General features: G+C 32.0%; 1 protein-coding gene and 1 long non-coding RNA gene across 3 annotated transcripts in view; both read left to right on the top strand.

Moving 5' to 3' along the window:
- The window catches only part of LOC143058972 (uncharacterized), a 34795-nt gene extending 21093 nt beyond the window's left edge, over positions 1–13702 (top strand). For both annotated transcript variants that reach the window (XM_076232455.1, XM_076232454.1), the window contains exons 4-7: positions 4364–4496; positions 5304–5443; positions 6425–6621; positions 7226–13702. In XM_076232455.1, coding sequence (XP_076088570.1) covers positions 4364–4496; positions 5304–5443; positions 6425–6621; positions 7226–7421 — 666 coding nt within the window. In that variant the 3' untranslated portion in view covers positions 7422–13702. The remainder of the gene's footprint in view (positions 1–4363; positions 4497–5303; positions 5444–6424; positions 6622–7225) is intronic.
- The window catches only part of LOC143058974 (uncharacterized), a 399737-nt gene that overhangs the window by 185279 nt on the left and 200654 nt on the right, over positions 1–13804 (top strand). The window lies entirely within an intron of this gene.

The raw sequence follows: 13804 nt of genomic DNA, 5'->3' as shown, positions 1-13804 counted from the left end.
TTACACACTTTAGACGGTAATGACACATTTCACGGTATGGGAATCATTGCTACTGTTACACCAGGTATTACTTTCAAAGAGCCGGTTCCGAGAATAGATACAACACCAGAACAAATTATAAAATCCGGCAAAATTGAAATAAAATTCCACAAATTACCAGCTGAAATGCACCGTTTTAATTTGAAGGAACTAAGACGTATGAATAACAATGACCGGACGAAAACCTTAGAGACGTTATTGAAGATATCATGGCCTCTTCATTCACCACGTGTCAGCTGGTCAGGATTTATGCAGACAGTTCAAGAAGGACCATATCCTGGAGAATCATCTATACACTTTTTACCAATGATTGATTTGAACCCTAGCGACATCTCCTGTATTTTCTCCACATTATCGTTCATTTGTAAAGAAGCCAATCGCCTTCAAGTTACACCTTCAATTACTTTTGATCAACCTCTCTACTGGAAAGCCTTAATGATATTACACAACGAGCCAAGAGAAAGTCCACTTAAATCTGTTGTTCTACGCCTTGGTGGTTTTCACATGCAGATGAGTTTTCTTGGGTGTATTGGCCATACCATGCAGTCGTCTGGGCTCTATGAGTTATTAGAAAATATTTATGCATCAAACACAATAGAGCATATGATGTCAGGAAAGTCTGTATCGAGAGCCGTTCGAGGGCATAGCATAATCGATTGTGCTTTATACATTATGCTTTTATCAAAAATGATTGATGTTTCCTTACTTGGAATTGAAGCAAGTACAGATGAAAATGTGAATGAAGTCAATGCTGAGGACAAGGAAGTCATAGACACTAGTAGTACAGAGCAAAATAAATCATCCCTCAAAGCAAAGTTTGAATCTGCTTTGCAGACATTTTTGGAAATTCTGCACAATAAAACATCACTTGAAAACATCCAAAACCACGAAAATGTAGAAGACATTTATCAATCGATAAAGAACGAGTTTGAAAGACTGTCGAAGTATCCAACTGCAAAACTCTGGATTCAATATATGGACATGATTAAAATTATGAAACTATTCATAAAAGCAGAGAGAACCGGTGATTGGTTTTTACATTTGCATGCTGTACAGGAAATGCTACCCTTCTTTGCTGCAACCGGACACAATTTATATTTGAAATCAGCCTATTGTTATCTTCAACAAATGCAAACATTAGAAACGGAATATCCCGATATGTATTCGAAGTTCTGTGAAGGATATCACGTTGTTAGGAGAAGCAACAGATATTGGGCAGGAATTTCAACAGATTTGGCTATTGAACAGACGTTAATGAGGAGCGTTAAAACCAATGGAGGAATGACAAGAGGTAAAGGGATGACTGAAGTGCAAAGGGCGAAATGGCTTCTTTCAATGCCAGCATGCTCAAGTATCAATTCAGCTATGCAAACAGTCGAAAATTTACAGTATACAACTAGTGAACAACACAAAGAAAGCACAAAATCGAGACAAGAGAGAGACAACAAAGATGTATTGACTATTCTTTCGTATCTACGTGAGAGAAATCCCTTTTCTGAGAGTTTAGATCTTCGAAATATAGAAACTGGGGTCACTGCTACCGATGAAGTTAACGTCCACAACACTGAGTTAGTTGGAAAAAAAATCATTGAATCGATGAAAGATCAGGATGCATTTTCGATATCATTTAAAAGAAGCATGCAAGTGAAAACTTTGAATGAAAAGACAAAAATCAGAACACAAGGTGACACCCTTAATGTCAGTTCTCAGCTACTTTTTCAGAGATTGATTACCGCCGCTAAACATGTCACAGATGATGTATCTAAAATCTTTTCATACGAACTGAGTAATTTTCCATCAGCGATGTTTGATACATCAGGTGCCATGCGAGAACCTCAAAAATCAAACCTTGCCGAAGCTTTGTGGGCAATCGGTGATTGTTCAGCGGAATATGTGACTTCTACAACTGATGTGCAGTACGTTCTTGATGGTGGATCCTTGTTGCATCGTATTCAATGGCCGAGAGGTGTAACGTTCGGAAGAATTGCTGACTTGTATGTTGATCACGTCTGTAGAAAATATAACACAGCAATTGTTGTTTTCGATGGCTATGAAAATGGACCATCTACAAAAGACCCCACTCATCAAAGACGAACAAAAGGTATAGTTGGAACCAAAGTGCTATTCAAAGAAGACACTCCCTTCAAATCAAAGAAAGAACAGTTCTTAGGAAATGTAGAAAACAAACAAAACTTTATAAATCTTCTTGCGGAACGCTTCAAAAGTCAAAATATTGTTTCACATCACGCAGAAAGCGACGCCGACGTATTAATTGTTCAAACTGCAGTTGAGAGTGCAAAATCTACAACGACTGTCCTCATTGGTGAAGATACGGATCTTTTGGTATTGTTGTGTTACCATATGAACTCTTGCCATCACAACATTATCTTTCAATCTGAAATGAAACAGTCAACTAAAAAGTTCAAGGTATGGGACCTTAAGAAAACAAAGAAATTGCTTGGAGAGGAGTTCTGCAAAGTTCTGCCGTTTGTCCATGCAATTTCGGGATGCGATACAACTTCAAGACTTTTTGGAATCGGAAAAGGACAAGCTGTAAAGAAGGCACAAACTGATGTATATTTCATGGAATGTGCACATACATTTACCGATACTATGTCTAAAGAGGAAGTACTTAGAATTGGCGAAGAAGTAATTGTGTGTCTTTATAACGGAGTTGAACATGAAGGCTTAGATCTGCTACGCTTTAGAAAATTTACATCGAAAGTAATGACCAGTTCCAAATTTGTAGAGGTACACACTCTTCCCCCAACATCGAATGCAGCACAATTCCATATTCTAAGAGCATTCTATCAAATGAAAGTCTGGATTGGCGAGGACGTTAACTTGAATGTAAAAGACTGGGGTTGGTTAATTGATGGAAACATGTACCTACCTGTTAGATCTAGCTTGCCTCCTGCTCCCGAAGAACTCTTGAAAACAATTTATTGTAGATGCAAATGTAACTGTGATACTAAACGATGTAATTGTAGGAAGCATGGTCTTGAATGTTCTGTTGCTTGTACAGAATGCAGGGGCACAACTTGTTGTAATGGATGTACCCCGATCTATGATTCAGAATCTGATGATTGATCAACTTATCGTGATTCTTGCATTGAAATAGTACTTCTGATATAATACAATATTAAACTAGCTTTTTTGTTAAAAAAGAGTTCTTAGATTATTAACAATTTAACTTATAGAATAGATCTAGTAAACTAAACTAATTTTATGATTTCGAAATACAGTTTCAACATCGGAATTGATTATTCTATTCACGTTTGCTGTCTATTTTTAAATTTAAGAGAGTATATGGAAAATTACAGATTTCATTGATTTTCGGCCGAAAATGCTTATTTTCACCCAAAATTGAAATAATATTGCATTTGAATGTAAGTAATCATATTAGTAGCGAAGACAGCAAAGTTATTTCTTACTAATTTAACCAATTTCGCTTGTATTTTGAAAGGAGAGTGTTGCTCATGTTATTTCCAGTTTTCCACCGTTTTTCGTCAGAATCCCGTTTTCTTCCCAAAAATTCGGTAAATGCCTTCTTGGATTTATGGCAATTGTTTTGCACAAACATAATGGCACCATCATCTTATTAATAAACCCAGAATTTTCTAATTGACAGATAAACCACGTATGGTCTCTATTAATAACTATATGGTATTGTAGGGATTTTCCGATTTTTCATGATTTTTTGCAGAAAAAAAGGTTATTTTCACCCAAAAATGCAATAATACTGCATTCTATTGAAAGAAATCCTGTTTGAAGCGAAGACATCAACGTTTATATCGATTGAACGTAACCATTTCTGCTTATATTTGATAGGAGATTGAGTGGGATGTTTTTTCCAGTTTTTCACGATTTTTCTTCAAAATCCACATTTTTTACCCCAAAAAATCACTAAATGCCTGCCTGGATTTATGGCGATTTTTAATATGTGAACAAGGACACCTTAAACTATTGAATAAACACTAAAAACTTTCTGTTGCAATTAGTTCTCGGTCAGGCTATTTTTGGCGCAGATTGACAGGACTATTGGTGAATATGTTTTTTATGGTATTATGAACATAATTAGCTAATAAGTAAAAAATCGCGAATTATCCCTTTAAGTGTAAAGTTGTTTTAATAAGATTTAATATCTAAAAAAGTCTTAAAAATATAGATTGCTGAATATGTTTTATTGTGTTAAAAATAATTTTTCTTTGAGTAAACCAGAAATTCCATGCAAGTTTAGTGTTTTTTATTCCAGTAAAAAGAACTGAAATTTGGCTGTTTCAGGACAAAAGAAATATTTCTATTATGTATACTTTTTTTTCAGTGTTTGAATAAAGATGGTGTAAAAATTGTCCTAGACGTTACCTATCAGTACAAAGTCCGATCTGCCAAACTAAGGGAGGTAATCCTTGACTTCAGGGATAAAGATGGTTACACTAAAGTTCTTAGATATGCAGGTATTGTATACTTATATTACTTGAAACTGTCAATATAAAAAAGAAGATGTGGTATATTTATCAATGAGACAACTCTCCTCAAGAGACCCAATGACACAGAAATTAACAGCTATAGATCACCATACCACCTTCTACTATATGCAAACCAAATACTGCATAGTCAGCTATTAAAGGCCCCGAATCACAAACTTAAAACAATGCAAACACAGCCTAATAGACCACTTTCGAGTTCATTTACCAGATAGAGGGGGTCGCCTGTATTCCTGCACTATTTACGTTCATCAAGCGTCTTAGTGATCGTCATTGTGCAGGATAAACTAGAAATAATGGTTGTTCTGTAGGTACTTAATGACAATTCCCTAATGACAGCAATGCTGATTGTCAATTTTAAGAATTCAATTTGCTGAAAAATTCGTATAATATAGAATTATAGTTTTCCAACCACTCGCTTAACATTGGAATTGAAATGACGACGCCCCTAAACGCACAAATGACGTTCACTAAAACCAGAGTTTTTCGACGGAAATGCATCGAACCCGAAAGTTGTCTATTATTAATGTATAAAATAATGAACAAAAACAAATATATATACTATACAGCAACTTTCAACAACCACTGAATTACAGGCTCCTGACTTCGGACAGGCACATGCATAGACAATGTGGCGGGTTAAACATGTTAGTGGGATTCTTACCCTCCCCTAATCTTGGACAATGGTGTAACTGTACAAATAGAAAGAACATTTATATGAGCATGTTCTGAAAGGATGTTTGTTTGTTTCTATCATTCATAAATATTTTATTTCAGGACAATCAGCTTTACATGAGTCATGTAGCTATTTTAATACATCTCAGTTCCAAGCTGAGCGTGCTAACTTTCAGGAAAAAGTCAGACAACAGATTGTGGGCAGATATGAAGAACTGAATGCTGATATCACTGACTTGCAGGTGAGAAAATATAGCTTACAATATGAGCTGCGTCAAATATAAATGGACCTTATGCAAATGAATATCAAAACATCTGTAAACCTATTTCGGTTGAAAAAAGTCTCTCCAAAAAGTATGTTGCTGTTTAAAAATTTAAATGGGACTGTTTTCAGAATCCTACAAAACAAAATAAAACTCATAGATAATAGAGGACTGTACTTTCATTTTTGATTTTGCTTAATTCTATCAAAGACTTTTACATGTACATGTATACATGCACTTGCAAAAGGTTGATATCTATCCTTTGCAGCTCATATTTTGCATACAACTTGTCCATCTGTCTGTTCGTTCGTCTGTCTGTTCGTCAATCTGTCTGTTCGTCAATCTGTCTGTTCGTCCATCTGTCTGTTCGTCTGTCTGTCAGGCAATTTCAACTCACTTTTCTCATGTTCAACAAAACAGAGCAATTTCATATTTGGTAAGGAGGTTGACAGTTGCCATCTGTTAGGTGAGAGCAAAAATGTATTTTAAGGAACAGTAAGTGCACAAATAAGAGGGAGACAGTAATTAAATTATGAAAGGATTACTTCCCTTTGTGCATTAATAAAAAAAACAACTATTAAACATCAGCAAGATTAGAATAAAAGCATTGCTTCATATCCAGAGGAAAAAAGGGACATAACCATATTGTTTCATTTCACATGTATATGAAGTTAACGTTGCTAAACAATATTCTAGTTTTTAAGAATAGGGGAGATAATAATTGAATAATAAAAGGATTACTTCCCTTTGTACATTAAATAAACATAAGCGTATTGTTAGACTTCACATGTATATGAAGTTAACGTTGCTAAACAATATTCTACTTTTTAAGAATAGGGGAGATAATAATTGAATAATAAAAGGATTACTTCCCTTTGTACATTAAATAAACATAAGCGTATTGTTAGACTTCACATGTATATGAAGATAACTTTACTAAACAGTATTCTTTCGTTTTAGGTGAGCAACATTGCTCGTCCATCTGAGTATGAGAGTGCCATTAGGAGTAAAGAAAGAGCCAGGGAAGATATCCAGGTTGCCAACAATGAACGTCCAAGACTTTTGACTGAGGCTGAGACACAGAAACGTGAAGCTGAAACACAAGCTAAGATTATTATAGACAAGGCAGAATCTGATGCTCGTATCTTAGCTAATAGGTAAGAATATTTTTATGCCCCAGAGTTTGAATGTTTCTCTGGTGTCTTTCGCCACTCTCTTCTAAGGCAGTAAGGAGTATAAGTGAAGACTGATGAGTTAGACGTCAGAAGAATGTCTGAACTGACTTTGTTAAACACTGTTGGGTTGATAGTCAAAATAATGTCTCAGCTGAGTTTGTTAAATACTGTTAATTCAGAAATTATTGCATGCATTTATTATTGTGATTTAGTAATTTTTAACTAAAATGGGATTTGAATTTGTGCGATATTGAAAAAAACCCATATTCATATATAAAAATAAATCAAAATGCGAGTTTAAAATTATTGCGATTGTAACCCTGTCACATTTTTTTGGCAATATTAAAAACATTGCAATAATTTCTAAATTTATAGTAATTTAAACAATATCAGGCAGATAACCTTCATACAACAAAATTGATGAATTTAAATTGCGTCATGCAGGATTTTTTTGTAAACCGAAGTCTGTCTATGGTTAGAACTCTTTGGTATGGCCAACTCTCAAATCCTTTGTCTAGTGAAATTGTGAAAGATTATGTATATTTATGCATTTTTCAAGTATAATAGCTTTTCAATTCTCTTTTAGAGCTACAACTGAGGCACAGGCCATTATTGCCCAGTATGAAAAAGAGGCTGAAGCGTACAAGAAGATTGTTGAAGCCTCAGGACTTGGATTCACTATTGATGGTTTCATCTCCTATCTTGGTGTACGTGTAATTGCTGATGCGAAGAACCCTGTCTACATAGGCTTGGACAGCCCAGCAAAGACTGTTTATCCTTAAAGTGTTTAAACCTTTGTGTATGTCAGAATTGTCTCCCTTTTGCTACATCCTGTCAAATTGTCTCCCTTTTTCTGCATCCTGTCAAATTTGAAAATTTACCTTTTTTTGCAGAAAATTGTTTAATACGATATTTGCTTACAGATTGTGCAATAAGATAAGATCGAAATTTGGAAATTTAGCTTTATGATTCAAAACAAAACATTTTTGAAAGAGGTATTGTTAAAAGAAGTAAAAAGAGCAACCAAAGTTTTCAATAGGCTGTTTTAGAATCTAAAGTACTATGGGTAATTTTATTGTTCCTACCCCAATCAACGTCATGTCATTGGTATATTATTGATATTTTAATTGTGTATATAGTTTTTTACCAATCACAACGCTTTGGTATACTCTGTTTTGAAAATACTACCCAGAATGCATTAAATTCTGAAAGGCAAATTTATGTTTGAGGTTGATGATGTACTCTTTTTTGAAAATACTACCCAGAATGCATTAGATTCTGAAAGGCAAATTTATGTTTGAGGTTAATGGTGTACTTTTTTTTGAAAATACTAACCAGAATGCATTAGATTCTGAAAGGCAAATTTATGTTTGAGACTGATGGTGTACTCTTTTTTTGAAAATACTAACCAGAATGCATTAGATTCTGAAAGGCAAATTTATGTTTGAGGTTGATGGTGTACTCTTTTTTTGAAAATGCTACCCAGAATGCATTAGATTCTGAAAGGCAAATTTATGTTTGAGGTTGATGGTGTACTCTTTTTTTGAAAATGCTACCCAGAATGCATTAGATTCTGAAAGGCAAATTTATGTTTGAGGTTGATGGTGTACTCTTTTTTGAAAATACTACCCAGAATGCATTATATTCTGAAAAGCAAATTTATGTTTTAGCGTAAGTAATTAGATATTTTAATATACTTTCCAAGAATCGTATTTTCTCCCCTTGGATTTGGAAGACAAATTTGACATACTTTCATATATTTCATTTTTCTCAGGAAACTTATATCATTCTGTGATCCTTACAATCATCATTTTTGTATTTATTCTTAGCATCTTGTTTATATTATGTAAACTGTTAAAAAATACTTTCAGCATTTGCAGAGCTTTTCTTTTGTTTTAAGCAAGTTTTACCCAATTCTTTCACTGCAATTACTCATTTATGTTTTATTTAAATGTACTGTACACTATGTATTTAATTATTTTTCGTGGGTACCAATCTTGGTGGATTGAGGAAAACTTGGATTTCTGATTTCATTGGTTTGCTCAAATCTGCATACAAGCTTATAGAAAATTTGAAATTTATGGAACATTTGAATTCGTTGGTTCACCCGTATCCACAAAAACCACAAAAATTGCTATCCAACGAGTGATAGTGAATCAAAAGTATTTAATGAATGTGCAAAGAAGTGTTTAATTAACAGTAGCCTAGAGACAACAAAAATTACAAAATCTTTTAATTAGCTATTTGATAAAAGATTGCTACCAGATATGATTTTGAATAGGAAAAATATAATAATTTATTCTACCATTACATCTGTACATGTGGTCACAAATAAGTAATGGTAATTTTAAAAATAAGGGTACTAATTATCAAGAATTTTTGTTCCTTTTAAATCTTTTCCTGAAACTTTCCGGAAATAAATAAATAAATAATGTGCACATGGGAACCCAAGAGTATATGGGCCCATCATTATATTCATTATATATCTACAAGCATGATGCACATACATTGTATGTAGTGATTCAGTATTTAAAATTGTCAGGGTTCTGGCAAAACAAAAAATGAAGGCAAGGCCAGGGACTCATTATTTTTGGCCATGATGAGTCTAACAGTAAGAAGAAAATATTTTATTGCAATATTATTTATTGTTTTAGCCTCCATGACCATGATGACCTTAAAGTGCAATGAAATGAGATTAAATTCAGATTACTTTTAAACTTTTACTATAAAATGATGTTCATTTTACACAAAATATTTCAATCTTGACGCATCTTTTTACTCACCAGTTTTGGAAATGGTGAGTTCAGACAGATTTTTATGGACGCTTTTTACTCTCCTAAGTGTTTCTTTACATAAAAAATAAAGATAAAGAGGTGCTATGAAAATAGCGATGAATAATTTAAACAAATCAAATATGTAATGATACATCCCCACTGAAAAATATCAGTTTTAAGACACAGATATGTCTGCTATAATTCAAAGAGGAATATATTTTATTATTACATGGGTAAATTAGTAAAGAAGATTTTACTTTTACTTTATAGGACATGTTTTTTTTTATTGAAGGAGGTTTAGAATATGTTAACCAAAGAGGTAAAACAGTTATCTAGTCATGACTGTTGTAGAAATAGTTTAATCTTTTTTAACTATCAGATATATTTTATAATGTTGTCGTATTTGATTTGGTAAATTTGTTATAAGAATTTGAAAGTTGAAAAATATTTAGCAACCAATCAATCAACATAAAAATTCACAAAAGGGGCGGAGCTTATGAGTGAATTATGGGTATTGTTAGATCATAAGTTAAATATTTTTCTATGTTTGAATTTTTGTATTATAGAAAGTGAGGGTAATTAAATATAGAGTCATCTTGAATTCCATAAACTTTTTAATTATCTATGAAAATTTTGTCTTTTTATCTGTTTAATGTAAATCTTCCAATTATATACAGGTTCTGCTATGGTTTATCAAAAGATGTACATGTACTTTTAGAAATTTTGGGTCCTCAATGGTCTTCACTGTCTTACTGTATCTGACCTATTTAACAGTTTTTGCTACCAGCATCATCAAATAGTCTTTTTAGACAAATCATGCCTAGGGCATTTATTTTTTAATCCTGGTATCTATAATGAGTTAATTCTCAGTTATATTTCAAAGGTTTACAAGAGTTTGTCTTTAAAGTTTGTAGTAAAAGACCTTTATTTAAGGCTTTTGTGTTTTATTTTCCATTTTATATGAGATTTTTAAGATATTGCTCACTTTTTTTTGTTCTCACCTTGTTTATTGATTTTTATGGGTGTTTGCTACATATGGAAGTGTTTATTTTCCAATTTTGTATGCTGTAGGATGACTGGTATTATATGTTTTTGTAAAATGCTTTTTTTTTTTTTTTAAATTTGTATAAAAAATCCTTTTCTGTGTTCAATGATTTTTTTGTGAAATTTTATACATCTTATCACTATTTGGAAATCTGTCATGCTTGACCCGAGAATCTGTCCCTCTTGAACTTTTGACATCACACAACAATTGCTTTTCCATTGTGGCGTCAGGTATTCTCTATTATAATGTCAAAAATTTACAGAAACTTTTTTGAGGTCCAGTAATGGAGGACAAATAGTGATAAGGTGTCGGGTGAAACCAATTGTGTGAAATCCAAGGGCAATTAACTCTAATTGCTATGTTGTCTGATAATAACAAAAACTATCATGTTCTTAGTTGTAAATACAAGTCACAAGTTAAAACAATCATAGTGTATTTTTTTCTTCTTCTAATTTTACCCTGATAACTTACTGCCAAGGACAACAACTCTTTCAATCAATAATACATTTATTTAAGTCAATTTCACTAAATAAATGCTTTTAAGGAACTCACATGAAACATATGTAAAATAATCTTTGTTAATAAGAAGCTTTGAAAACATTAATAAATATGGTTGATATAAACATACCTTTGATTTTTAAGAGTGGTCTTCCCTGCCCTACCTCTTCAATGCAGACATTGATGTTTCAGATAACAGATGCTTTTTCCTGCAATTTATTAAAAAGTGCCTTTCCTAATTGCTGAGAATATTTTGTATATAGATGAAATATATTTTTCATATTCACTCACTCATCAAATATTCATGTTTAAGGTGGCTCGTGGGTACAAAAATTTGAGCCAAAAATTAAACTTTTCTTTTTTCTTTTTTTATTATTGTTTTCAAATAAGCTGTACATAAACTAAATAATTGTAAAATTTAAGTGATTTCTGTAATTAGGTTATTTTTTTATTTCGATATTACCTCTATTTCTCCTATTAGTTCAACAGAAAAAAGGACATTAACAAAAAAGTATGCTTCTTTGGGAGGCAGATTGTGAGCTTAAATGAACGGTGACCCCATTTTTTTATTTCATTTTTGTTTTAAGTATATGATAAAGTTCATTTATAAAAAAATATAACAAAATCCTATATTAGAAAAAAAAAAAATTGATTTATACCCAGGAGCACCCTTAAGCATTTTAAGGTATTTATGCAGTTGTAACCTTATTGTGAATACATTAACATGGCTTGAAAAACATAGATAAGATGAGAGCTGTTTTCATGGCCCGTAGAATTTCAAGCTCAAAAGAAAAGTTGCCTTCATATATGACATTTTTTCAGCAATTTATCTTGTATTTAGTTTTTATACTTCAAGGTCATATGTTAAAGGTCAAAGGGTAAAAGTTCTAGTGTTTTATTATTTTTTTCTAGTTAAATGTCCAGTACAACTATGTCTGCATAACCACAAATAAGTATTTTGTTCCTGAAAACATTCAAAGGATATTATTTAAAATATACATTTACCTTTGAATTTCCCTATAAAGGGTCAACAACTTGTAATTGCTTCTTTGATGTATGAAGACTTTAATGTAACCGGGCACTTTTTTCGGGATATTTATATATTTATTATCCATCCATACAACACATTTAAATTCATTATTCTTATCCAATGATTTGCATATCTAGTTCTATTAGTTTTCATGTTGTTATGTTGTCTGAAATTGATGTGCTGTACTTATGCCTTTAAATGTAGTACCTGTCTGTGTGCCGATATATAGCAAGGTAAACTATTGTTTTGGTATGATGGTTTTAAGTTTTTTTGTAATAGAAAGCATCATGTCATTCATATAAACTAATTATTAATATGGTAAGTTCAGAATTATTGTGTGCATTTTTTATTCTGATTTGTCAATTAAGACTTAAATCCAATTTTAATTTTTGTGATAATCAAAAAATTCCGGGTCGATTCATAGAATAAAATTTAAAATATGAGTTTAAATTATTGCGATAAATACCCTGTCACATTTTTTTCTTAATAATAAAAACATCGCAAGTATTTCTGAATTTACAGTATATCATTCATATGAACTATAACTAAATTAGAATGAGGGCATTTTTTCTTTTGATACTGACTTTTTCCAGAAAGAATTGAATATCAAGCAAGCCTGTTGTGATAATTGTTCTGTTGTTTGAATCCATGCTTTTTATACTGACTTTTTCAGAAAGAATTGAATATCAAGCAAGCCTGTTGTGATAATTGTTTTGTTGTTTGAATGAGGTTGCATGCATTTCATTGATAAATTGATTTGGATGGACATGAACATGCAACATTGCTGCACTGGTAAATGACGTCATTGCAAAATGTTTTCAAGTATAAAAAGTACAAAAGTGTTGTCCATTATCTTAACAAATATTATGCAGGAAGATCAATGCAAAAAATGTATAAACTGACAATTATAAGTCATATTTCGACGAAACATGTTTCTGAATTATTTGGTATCTTTGACAAATTTTTATTATATATCAATATTATATATATACAAAAAGATGAACAAAAAAACGAAGACAGAAACAAATTTGAATACAATTTTGAGAAATGAAATACAAGTTTAGAATTTTTAAAGTCTTTTAGGAAATAGATATGATAAGGGGAATGAAAATGACCTATATTCAACACATATCTGTCTAATATGTCAAAAGTAATTTTATAACTTAAAGATGATCAAAATATTTTGATATTTATTTTTTGCTGAGATTGGTGACAATCAAACAGATCTTTTTTATTATTGAATTCAAAGCATGCCTAGCAAGAAGTAAGTGAAAATGAATATGATTACTATCAACTAAAAATATCAGTAAGAACAACCGTTTTCTAAGGCTATAGGTTTGTTTTTTATGCCCCATTTATGGACATTGTGTTTTCTGGTCTGTGTGTCTCTTCCTCTGTTCGTTCGCCTGTTCATTCGTCTGTTGGTTCGTCTGTCTGGTCCGCTTCAGGTTAAAGTTTTTTGTTCCCTATGATATGATCTTTCCAATTTTAATGCCAAATTAGAGCTTTTACCACATTTTCACGGTCCACTGAACATAGAAAATGATAGTGCAGATCCGTGTACTAGAGACACATTCTTGTTAGTAAATTAAATGTTATTTGTATGATTTATTTCTATAGTTACAACCATTACTGTACAGTGTATCATATTTTTATGGCAACATTTGTAGAACCACCTGTAGTTTATTTATATTTTGAATAAACATTTTTACCTAACTAGACTTCATTATCCCTTTAAACAAAACAATATAACAAAAGAACCTAGCTCATGGGTAAATTCAAACAGGGAAACATAAAAACTGACAAAATCAAAAACAC

Source organism: Mytilus galloprovincialis, chromosome 14 (genome assembly GCF_965363235.1).
Source record: "Mytilus galloprovincialis chromosome 14, xbMytGall1.hap1.1, whole genome shotgun sequence".
NCBI lineage: Eukaryota > Metazoa > Mollusca > Bivalvia > Mytilida > Mytilidae > Mytilus > Mytilus galloprovincialis.
The sequence above is the reverse complement of the archived record's forward strand: the minus strand, read 5'-3'. Positions and strand labels throughout refer to the sequence as shown.